A 12,137-nucleotide genomic window follows, 5' to 3' on the forward strand; every position below is an offset into this window, starting at 1 on the left:
GTTGCTGTGACCAAGGCCACAGAGATTGCTGTGTGTGTTTCTCCTCTAGGATTTTAATGGTTTCCTTTGTCACATTTAGGTCTTTGATCCATTTTGAATTGATTTTTCTGTATGGTATAAGAAAGCGGTCCAGTTTCATTCTTCTGCATGTTGCCATCCAGTTTTCCCAACACCATTTGTTGAAAACACTGTCTTTTTTCCATCGGATATTCTTTCCTGCTTTGTTGAAGAAGAGTTGACCATATAGTTGTAGGTCCATTTCTAGGTTTTCTACTCTGTTCTACTGATCTATGTCTGTTTTTGTGCCAGTAACATACTGTCTTGATGACTATAGCTTTGTAATATAGCTTGAAATCTAGAATCGTGATGCCTCCAGTTTTGTTTTTCTTTTTCAGGATTGGAGTCTTTTGTGGTTCCATACAAATTTTAGGGTTATTTGTTCTAGCTCTCTGAAAAATGCAGGTGGTAATTTGGTAGGGATTTCATTCAATGTGTAGATTGCTTTGGGTAGTATAGACATTTTAACAATGTTTGTCCTTCCAGTCCCTGAGCATGGGCTACTTTTCCATTTCCTTGTGTCCTCTTTAATTTCTTTCATAAGTGTTCTATAGTTTTCAGAATATAGATCTTTTACCTCTTTAGTTAGGTTTATTCCTAGGTATCTTATTGTTTTTAATGCAATTGGAAATGGGATTGATTCCTTGAATTCTTTTTCTTCTGCTTTGTTATTGGTGTATAGAAATGCACATTGATTTTATATCCTGTGACTTTGCTGAATTCATGTATTCTAGCAATTTTTTGGTGGAGTACTTAGGGTTTTCTACATAGAGTTGTTGTGGGCTTTTTAAAAACAGCTTTATTGAGATATAATTCACATTCCATACAGTTCACCTATTTAGAGTGTGAAATTCACTGCTTTTTAGTGTATTCACAGGTATGTTCAGTCATCACCACAGTCAATTTTAGAATCTTTTTATCACCTTAGAAAGAAACTCCATATTTTTTCACAAGAAAATGCTTCTAATGAGAGAGTATTTCAACTTTAGGTATGTAAAAATAATTGCTTTTCCAGCACTTCACTTCTATGAGAGTAATATATTTTTTATAGATTGATTTGTCCTCAGTGCAGAGAGCATCTATTGAAGAACTATTTCCAAATGTCAGCACTTATGTTAATTCAAATGAAATTTTTCCAGTGTCAAGTTTGCAAGAAAATTCTTCAAATGAGGTTAGTATTCTCAATTTTTCCTTCAATTACTAAAAGAAATTATTACTATCATATTAGGTACTTAGTATATGAGATGCTCTAAGAAATCTGTAGCTCATTTGTGGCTAACATCATCTACATGTGGAGGCAGCTATCAGTTACAATTCTAAATAAAAGATATTAGGCTGCCACAGCCAGAACGCTTTGCATTGTCAAGACTTGGGGTTATTAAACAACTAGAGGAAACAGTATTAACCTACTTTGATCCAAAACACCTATTTCATCTATAACATAAAAACTGTGGTCACCAATTTCATTGTGTTAGGATGAATACACAGAAGTATTATGCTTTATTATGAAAGAAAACATAAAACTCATCAAGCTAAGTGCCATGGGGGTGGGAGTAGAGATAGGGGATAAGCAGAAAAAGAGGGAACAGAAAGTGGGGTATGGGGAGAGAAAGAGCCAGAGAGAAGAAGCATGGGAGCAGACAGACAGAAGGACAGTGTAAGAGAAAGCGGCAGGGAGAAAGAAATAAAAAGGCAAAATTTTAGGGATATGAAGTGGTTTAGTGTAGCCAGATCTTTTCAGTGAGTCCCTGGGGTGAGGATGGGAATCCAGATGGTGGGGAGAAAGCTGGTGATGAGATTCTAAAGGTAAATAAGAGCCAAGATTTCAAAGGGTCTTTAATCCATATTAAACAATTTGGATCTTTTTCCTGAGAGGGGCCAATAATTGTGAACAAGGGATGATATCATATTTTCCTTCTGGCTCCAGGGATGGAGAACAGATTATAAAAAGCTGAGACCAGAGGCAGTTAAAGAGATAGTTTTCTGAGAGAGAGAGAGAGAAAGAAAATGTAGTGTAAGAGGCTGAAGGGAAGTAAAAATAAATTGAAATAGGAACTTGGAATGGAAGAAGTAGGGAAACACAAGACTATAGCACATTATATCGAGAGGTCAGGTGAAACGGGAGACTTTTACCTTTTTAAAAAAGCATCTTATGGGGCATCTGGTGGTTCATTTGGTTAAGTGTCCGACTTTTGATTTCAGCTCAGATCATGATCCCAGTGATTAAGCCCTGTGTCAGGCTCCGCACTAAGTATAGAGTCTGCTTAAGATTCTCTCTTTCCATCTGCCCCTCTCCCCCACTTGCAAGCTCTCTCTTTAAAATAAAAAAGGCGTGCCTGGGCTCGGTTAAGCATCTGACTTTGGCTCAGGTCATGATCTCATGGTTCATGGGTTCAAGCCCTGTGTTGGGTTCTGTGCTTACAGCTCAGAGTCTGAAGCCTGCTTTAGATTCTGTGTCTCCCTCTCTGTCTGCTCCTCCCCAACTCACGCTCTGTCTCTCTCTCTCAAAAATAAAATAAACATAAAATAAAGTAAAATAAAAATAAAATAAATTTTAAAGCATATTTATTGAGGAAAAATTGACATTTAATACACTGCACATTATTTAAAGTGTATAATTTGAAAGTTTTCACATATGTATGCAACTGTGAAACCACCACCACAATCAAGATAGTGAAAATATCTATCAACCCAAAAGTTTCCTCCTCCTGTTTACTAATCTTGTCCTTCCTGCCCCTACCGCCCAAGCAACTACTGATCTAGTTATGGTAATTATAGATTGGTTTACATTTTTCTGGAGTTTAGGGATTACTCAAGTGAGAGATTGGAGAATTTTTGATCTGGCATCTTTTACTTAGCATAATTATTTTGAAATTCATTCATGTTGTTGAGTGCATTGATAGTTTGGCCCTTTTTAGTGATAAGTAGTATTCCATTGTGTGGTATACAGAGGTTTATCCATTCACCCACTTAGGGGCATTTGGATTGGTTCGCTGCTGGAACATTCACATACAAGTATTTGTATTGACAAAGATTCTCTTCTTGATCACACTTTAGTTAGGCTTCTCTGAGCCCTCTTCTTAACTAGACCTTGACCTTGGGCTTCTGTGTCCATCCTGAATGTAGTTTTAGCAAGAATTTTCTCAGTTTACAGAGAATCTCCCACCCTTGATATCTGATCCCCCTGGCCTGCCTTTGGCACCCTAGCCTATTAGGTCTAATTAGGTTCCTGGACCCATTTTCAAAGTGTGTGTGTGTAGTGGGGCTCCCCACACCTCCAACAAGCAATACTCCTCTCAGCAGCTGGGTGTCCTAGAATTCAACTCAGTTCTGACACTTCCCAAAGATATTGGATTCCACAGGTAAAAGGCTTAATTCCACAAGACCACCCTCCACTTCAGATCCCACTTGGAAGCCTAGATTGTTATCTCTGCTTCTCATCAACTGATTTTAAATCAGAGGTTCCCATGACCCCCCCCCCCCCTTGGATTCTATTAATTTACTGGAGTAGCTCACAGAACTTGGAGAAACATTTTACTTACTTACTGGATTATTGGTTTATTTTGAAAGAGTATAATTCAGGAATAGCCACATGGAAGAAATTCATAGGGCATTATATGGGGAAAGGGCAAGGAGCTTCCATGCTTTCTTCTAGGGCACCACTGTCCATGAATCTCCATATGTTCATGAACCCAGATACTCTCTGAACCCTGTACTTTTGGGGTTTTATGGACGCTATGTAACTAAACTAACATGAGTTTATTCCTTGGTAAGTCACATGTAGAAACTATACCAGGTAGAGTTGTCACACAAAGGAAACTTTATTTGCAGCAAATAAGGAGATCATGGGGAATAACTTCCAAAGCCATGACTCCCCAGAAATGGTGAATGGTTTCCTTTTATTTAGAGTTAGGATGAATATTTAGGTAAAGAAGTTTTGTCATCATATGTGGAGGCAGGCACAAGGTGGTGCATGCGACTTAAGGAAACAAGCTTGTACATACATCATATAATTATGTAAATGAGGCTTGTGCTCCTCCTTGGGCAGAGATTTTAGTGTTATAATGAGGTAAAGGTAACTGCCATTCACAGCTTGGGTCATTCCATAGTTCATCTGTACAAGCGTGAATCCGGGGCAGGGTGGTTATGCTCAAACTGATCTGGGTGGTCTGGCCCTAGAAGGTCTTCTTCCAGGCTATGCCCGTTGGTTCTTTGCCTCTGTTAAGAGATAAACGGGAAAGAAGAGCTTCAGGGAAAATGTGGGACAAAGGTTGGTGGGTACAAGCAGGTGAGCAGTAGAGGTCAGGTCTTGGAGTTTAGCTGGTAACAACTTCATTCTGTAGGTATGGTTGACTAAATCATTGGCCGTTGACAACTGAGTAAACCTCTAGTCCCTCTCCCCTACCTAGGTTATGGGGTGGGCCTAGAAATTCCAACCCTCTAATCCAGGGTCGATTCCCCTGGCAAGCAGCCCCCATTCTTAAGTGCATTCTTAAAGTTTCATCGCATTAACAAAAACGCTTTTATTGTTGTTATCACTTAGGGAAATACAAAGGTTTTAGGAGCTCTGTGTCAGCAATGGGGGGAAAACCAAATCTATATTTCTTATTAAAAATCACAGTATCACAGAAAATCTTTACGAAAATCTCCTTACCCTTGATGTCTCTTCATAGTAATTTTCCAACTACTGACTTCCCCCATTCGGCTTGTTAGCTGTAAATCCCTTGCTGTATTTGCTGTATTTGGATTTAAGTCCAGTCTCTCTCCCTTATTGCAATACCCTATTATAATAGTCTTTTTTTTTTTTTAAGTATGGTTGACATACAATGTTACATTAGTTTTAGTTGTGTAACATAGTGAGCCTCACATCTGGCTCCCAGCTCTCAGCAGGGAGCCAGCTTCAGATACTCTGTTCTATTGATCTTTTGTCTAGTTTTGTACAAGTACCACATAGTATTAAATAATGTGGCACTATAACAATTCTTGAAATTAGGTAGTATTAGCCCTCTAACTTTGTTCTTCTTTTTCAATTGTTTAGGCTATTCTAGGTCCTTTGCATTTCTATATGAATTTTAGAATCAGCTTGTTGTTTTCTACCAAAAGAAAAAAAATCCTGATGGAATTTTGATTTAGGATTGAATTAATCTACAGATCAATTTGGGCATAATTGACATCATGACGTTATTGAGTCTTACAACCCAAGAAAAATGTAAAGCTATCCATTTTTTGAGTCTTTAATTTCTCTCTGAAACATTCTGTAGTTTTCACTCTTTGGGTCATTATTCCCACTTAATGTAATCATTTCCCACCTGACGACAGTATTTTATATTCTTGATACTATTGTAAATGGTATTCTTAATTTCAATATCTGACTATTACTGCTAGCATATAAAAATACTTTTTTGTGTGTATATTGATCATCATATTAATCTGTTCGGGTTGCCATAATCATATACTATAGACTGGGTGGCTTCCACAACAGAAATTTATTGTCTCACAGTGATGGAGCTTGGCAAGTCCAAGACCAAGGTGTTGACCTATTCAGTTCCCCCAAGGGCTTTCTTCTGTCTTGTAAATGTGTACCTTCTTGCTGTGATTTCACTTGGCGTTTTCTCTCTTTGCACAAAGAAAAAAGAGCTCTGGTATTGCTTCCCCTTCTTAAAAGGGCACCAGCACTCTCAGATTAGGACCTCACCCTTATTAATTCAGTTAACCGTTATCACCCTCTCACAGAGCCTATCTCCAAATATAGTCTCATTGGGAGTTAGGGCTTCAACATATGAAATTTCTTTAATTATTTATTTATTTAATATTTTTTAATGTTTATTTATTTGTGTGGGGAGAGAGAGAGATTGCATGTGTATGAGTTGGGTAGGGCCAGGAAGGGAGAGAGAGACTCCCAAGCAGGTTCCATGCTCAGTGTGGAGCTCAGTATGGAGCTTGATCTCATGGCTGTGAGATCATGACCTGAGCTGAAGTCAAGAGTCAGGTGTTTAACCGACTGAGCCACCCAGGCGCCCCTCATCATATGAATTTTGTGGGAACAGAAACATTCTATTCATAAGTATATTGTAAACTTGCTAAACTTAATTATTAGTTCTAGTAGTCCTCCATACCCCCAAGATTCCATTGGGCCTTGGGCAGTTATATTGTCTGTGGAAAAAAAGGTTTACCTCTTCCTTTTTAATCCAGATGCCTTTTTTTTTTCTTGACTAATTTCACTAGCTAGATTTTCCTGTACAATGCTGGGAGACCAGTGAGGAGAGCAGATATCCTTGCCTTGTTTCTGTACTTTGAGGGAAAATACTCTGTAGTTCACCATTAAATATGATCTTAGCTATAAGTTTTTCCTATGTTGAGGAAGTTCCCACCTTTTCCTAATGTACTTAAGAGTTTTTGTCAGGAATGGATGCTGGATTTTTGCCAAATGTACTTTTTTTAGTTATTAAGATGATAATAGAATTTTTCTTTTTTAGTTTGTTAATATGATGAGTTGATGATTATGAATTGAGTATAATATATTGATTTTAGAGAGAGACAGAGTGCAAGCAGGAGAGGGGCAGAGAGAGAGGGAGACACAGAATAGAAGGAGGCTCCAGGCTCTGAGCTGTCAGCATAGAGCCTGATGTGGGGCTTGAACCCATGAACTGTGAGATCATGAGCCAAGCCAAAGTTGGCTGCTCAACTGACTGAGCCACCCAGGTGCCCCTGGTATATTTTTATTTTTATATATTGATATATTTAATTTGTGAAAAATTTTTTAGAATTTTTCCATCAGTGTTGGTGAGGGTCTTTAGTTTCATTTATTGGTTGATTGATTGATTGATGTCTGTGTCTGAGTTTGGCATCAGAGTAATGCTAACCTCATAGAACAAGTTGGAAAGTACTCCTTCATCTTCAGTTTTCTGGAAAAGAACTAGTATTTCTGCCTTCAATGTTTAGTGGTGTTCACTAGTGAATTCATCTAGACCTGGAGTTCTTTTTTTTTTTTTTTTAATGAAATAAGCTACCGTTAAAAATCTCTTTAGGGCCTGGTGGCTCAGTTGGTTGAGCATCCGACTTTGGTTTGGGTCATGATCTCATGGTTCCTACATTCCAGCCTGACATCTGGATCGCAGCTCTCAGCCTGGAGCCAGCTTCAGATCCTCTGTCTCCCTCTCTCTTTGCCATGTATGTGCCCACACATGCGTACTCTCTCACTTTTTCTCTCTCTCAAAAATAAACATTTAAAAAAAATCTCTTTAGGGTTATTCAACTTACCTATTTCTTCTTGAGTGAACTTTGGTAGTTTGTGTATTTCAAGGAATTTGTCTATTTTTTAGAAGTTGTCAAATTTATTGTCAAGTGTTCTTTATAGTGTTCCCTTGTTATCCTTTTAATATGTTGGTATCTGTAGTGATATAGCCTTTTTCATTCCTGATATTGATAATTTGTGTCTTATTTTTTTTCTTTCCTCAATAATATGGCTAGAAGTTTGGTTTACTGATTTTTCTCTATTTTTCTATTTTCTATTTTATTGATTTCTCCTCTCATGTTATTTTCTTTTGTCTGCTTACTTTGGATTTGGTTTTCTTTTCTTACTTTTTTAAGGTAGAAGGTGAGGTCATTAATAGGAATCTTTCTTGTTTTCTTTTCTCTTTTTAAAAAATATTTATTTTTGAGAGAGAGAGAGAGAGAGAGAGAGAGAGAGAGAGCACATGAGCAGGGAAGGGACAGAGACAGAGGTAGACACAGAATCCAAAGCAGGCTCCAGGCTCTGAGCTGTCAGCACAGAGCTCAATGCGGGGTTTGAACTCCTGAACCTCAAGATCATGACCTGAGCCGAAATCGGATACTCAACCGACTGAGCCACCCAGGTGTCCCGATATTGGCCATTCTAATAGGTGTGTAGTAGTATCTCGTTGTTTTAATTTGCACTCCTTGATGAGAAAATGTCATGTGGAACATCATTTAAAATGCTTACTTGCCATCTATATATCTTTTTAAAAAAATTTTTTTTTAACATTTATTTTTGAGACAGAGAGAGACAGAGCATGAACGGGGGAGGGTCAGAGAGAGGGAGACACAGAATCCGAAACAGGCTCCAGGCACTGCGCTGTCAGCACAGAGCCCGACGCAGGGCTCAAACTCACGGACCGCGAGATTATGACCGGAGCCGAAGTCGGCCGCTTAACCGACTGAGCCACCCAGGCGCCCCTCCATCTATATATCTTTGGTGTACTGTCTAGAAAAGCCTTTGCCCTGTTTTTTAATTGTGTTGGGTTTTTTACTATTGAGATTTTTTTTTTTCTTTTTTTTTTCAACGTTTTTTTTTTTTTATTTATTTTTGGGACAGAGAGAGACAGAGCATGAACGGGGGAGGGGCAGAGAGAGAGGGAGACACAGAATCGGAAACAGGCTCCAGGCTCCAGGCTCCGAGCCATCAGCCCAGAGCCTGACGCGGGGCTCGAACTCACGGACCGCGAGATCGTGACCTGGCTGAAGTCGGACGCTTAACCGACTGCGCCACCCAGGCGCCCCACTATTGAGATTTAAAGAGTCCTTTGTAAGAGTTATGACCCCTTTGAGTATCCGTGCCAGATAGTTTATGCTAACAATGTGATTTATGGTAAAAACCTGTTTTTGATACCTGAGGCTTTGGGCTACCTCTGTATCAGTTTGACCTCTGGGAGACTGGGATCTGAGTCAAAGTTTACTGGGCTTCTGATGTTGGCAACACTTTGCACATGGGAAAATTAAACACCATCCATGTGACTCAACTAGGAGAGACAACTGGAAGCTTATCATCCTATGGTGAGCTCAGTATACTTTTTCTCCTGGACTCCCCCTATATGCCTTTTCCTTTTGTGGATTTTAATTTGTATTCTATTGTATCATAAGCCATAACTGTGAATATACCAGCTTTTCTGAATCTTGTGATTCCTTTTGGCAAATCATTAAGCCTGTGGTGGTCTTGGGGACTTTTTAAAGTTAAACTTTCCGGACTTTATAAAGTACTTCTTATTGTGGGTGTGCTATAATTTCACTGAGATGTATACCTAAAAAGATTAGTATTGTGTTTGCTTTTGTTTTTTTATTGTAATGTTGCTTAGAATTTTAGGCTTCCTGAATGTGTGTACTCATGTCTTTCATCAGTTTGGGAAATTTCTCAGCTATTATCTGTTTTATTCTCTCTGGAATGGTAACTGGCATAAGTTAGGCATCTTTCTATCCTCCATATCTTTAAAAGTCTATTTAATATTTCTCATTTATTTGTTGGGGTACCTATGTGGCCCAGTCAGTTAAGCATCCAACTCTTGATTTTGGTTCAGGTCATGATCTCATGGTGCATGGATTCAAGCCCTGCGTTGGGCTCTGAAATGATAATGAAAGGCCTGCCTGGGATTCTCTCTCTCTCTCTCAAAAATAAATAAACATTAATTCTTCAGTTGTGTCTATTTTGCTCCTTAAGACCTCCATTGAATTTTGCATTTCAACAATTTTATTTTTCATTTCAAGACATTCTAGTTGTTTCTTTCTCAAATCTACTTTTCACTCCTATAGTCTCTTGTTGCTTGCTCATCCATGAGATTTCTATTGTTAATTCTTTAATAATTTCATACATTGTTATTCTATTCTGATTTGGCAGTTCTGATATCTGATGTTCTATAGGTTTAACTCCATTGTTTGATACTGTACAGTCTTATATATGGTAGCTTGATTTGTTATGAGTTTGGTATTTCATTATTGCTATAATAAAATTAGAAGATAAGGTCAAATATATTTTGTCTCTTATTTCTGCTTGGAACTATTCTGAGCTGAATCTTGAAGAACAACTCTGATACTGACCCTGATCATTTATTTCCTTGCTCTTAGTTGATAAAAATCCTATCAATGGATCCCATCCATTTTATATATGTGTATATGTGTGTGTGTGTGTGTGTGTGTGTGTATGTGTATCCCTAAGAGGATTTATATCTGTTTCTACTACAACAGCTATAGCAAGGATTAAGTATCAATCTAGGACCACTTTAGTCCCCTCAAGGATTTTGGCTTAGTGCCAGAGTCTCAAGTTCAGCAATTCCTTCTTCCTGCTGGCCGATTTACAATGTTCTTGTCTCAGCCAGTCACTGTGCTCCCAGGGCATGACATATGTTGATCAGCTAGGTTGGGTCCTACAGCCATCTTGGTACCCAGAAGTACTATGAATTCCATCTGAGCCATAAGGAAAGGGTGGTGTGCAGCCTAAGAGAATGAGTAGATTCTTCCAGGAAAACTCTGGTACTGTTTAGAGTCCAAAAAATGGAAAAGATGCTAGGCAGGAAAATAACAGATATCCACCACAGAAGATGATATGAATTTTACAGCAGAAGATGTTTCTGTATCAGCTTTACCTAAAATGTAAGGAGCCCTTGATAAATACATATCTCTACTTCTGAGTTCTAAGAAGTAAGGTGTGTTACTTTAATCTAGAGCCTGTCTTGTCTGTTTGATGGGCAGCTGTCAAAATTCACTGAGTTGAGAAATCAAGAAAATCTAGTGTTTGGCTCAGAATTAAATTAAATTTGCGTTTTAATTCAGTAAATTATATAGACTTGCTCTCACACTTTGGAATGCTTGAATCTTAACTCTATCATTACTCTCTCTGTGTCCTTAAATAAGTTATCCAAATTCTTTTAACTGAAGTTTCTCATTTTCTTTTTTAAATTTTTTTTTCAACGTTTTTTATTTATTTTTTTTGGGACAGAGAGAGACAGAGCATGAACGGGGGAGGGGCAGAGAGAGAGGGAGACACAGAATCCGAAACAGGCTCCAGGCTCCGAGCCATCAGCCCAGAGCCCGATGCGGGGCTCGAACTCACGGACCGCGAGATCGTGACCTGGCTGAAGTCGGACGCTTAACCGACTGTGCCACCCAGGCGCCCCTGAAGTTTCTCATTTTCAAATAGGGTTAAATATAACCTGCCTTATCTGCTTCTGGTGATTATTAAATAAGCAAATGTTTTCAAACCGATTCATTAGTGTCTGGAGTGGAGTAAGCATTCCATAAATGCTTTCTATAGTTAATATGTATGAAATATGGATGTTGAGAATATTTGCCTTTGAAATAAAACAACATACAAATATAGTACCTGGAAGAATTATGCATTACCTGCTTTTTTTCTTTTTCAGTTTCCTTCAAATAAATCAGAAATATGTTGTATTATTAGAGCAACACCAGGAAATAGACAAGTGAAAAGTAAAGGTGTTGTTGTAAAGAAGAAGAAATATTCTCCACCTAAAGATATTCCCCAAGGTACTATAGTGTGAATGCAGAGCCTACTTTTTGGGTGATATAAAACATTCTTTCATGGTAAATTCCTTATGCGCACAGGAAGTCTGCTTATAAATTGTATTCTTAGAGCTCTTGTACAAAGTGAAAATGGTGAAATTATAAAAAGTTTGGTTAGGTGTCAGAACCTGACCAGAAAAAATTTTTAATGTCAAATACTTAATCTTTTGAAAAATTAGCTTATGCCACTGATTTAAATATATTTATCTAGGATACTGTTTTCAACTATTTGAAATTTAGTGTTATTGGGTTTCACTTTTATTTATTTATTTATTTATTCATTTTTAATTTAAATTCAAGTTAGTTAATATGTAGTATAATAATGATTTCAGGAATAGAATTTACTGATTCATCACTTACATAAAACACCCACTGCTTCTCCCAATAAGTTCCCTCCTTTATGTCCATCACCCACTTAGCCCATTCTCCACCAAACACTCCGCCAGTAACCTCAGTTTGTTCTCTTTACTTAAGAGTCTCTTATGGTTTGCCTCCCTCTCTGTCTTTATCTTATTTTTGCTTCTCTTGCCCTATATTCATCTGTTTTGTTTCCTAAATTCCATATATGAGTGAAATCATACACTATTTGTCTTTCTCTGACTGACTTATTTTTTTAGCATAATACACTCTGATTCCATCCACATAATTGCAAGTGACAAGATTCCACTCTTTGTGATCGCCGAGTAGTATTCCATTGTATATGTATAATATATACCACATCTTTATGCATTCATCAGTTGATGGATGTTTGGGTTCTTTCTATACTTTAG

The 12,137-nt window shown here is 37.9% G+C and overlaps 1 protein-coding gene across 2 annotated transcripts in view; it reads left to right on the forward strand.

Moving 5' to 3' along the window:
- MEIKIN (meiotic kinetochore factor) overlaps positions 1-12,137 on the forward strand; it is a 78,315-nt gene that overhangs the window by 57,436 nt on the left and 8,742 nt on the right. The window contains exons 12-13 of one of the 2 annotated variants that reach the window (XM_058737035.1): positions 1,109-1,228; positions 11,208-11,331. In XM_058737035.1, coding sequence (XP_058593018.1) covers positions 1,109-1,228; positions 11,208-11,331 — 244 coding nt within the window. The remainder of the gene's footprint in view (positions 1-1,108; positions 1,229-11,207; positions 11,332-12,137) is intronic. The other variant, XM_058737044.1, reaches the window with a different exon arrangement.

Source organism: Neofelis nebulosa, chromosome 1, assembly GCF_028018385.1.
Source record: "Neofelis nebulosa isolate mNeoNeb1 chromosome 1, mNeoNeb1.pri, whole genome shotgun sequence".
Taxonomy (NCBI): Eukaryota; Metazoa; Chordata; class Mammalia; order Carnivora; family Felidae; genus Neofelis; species Neofelis nebulosa.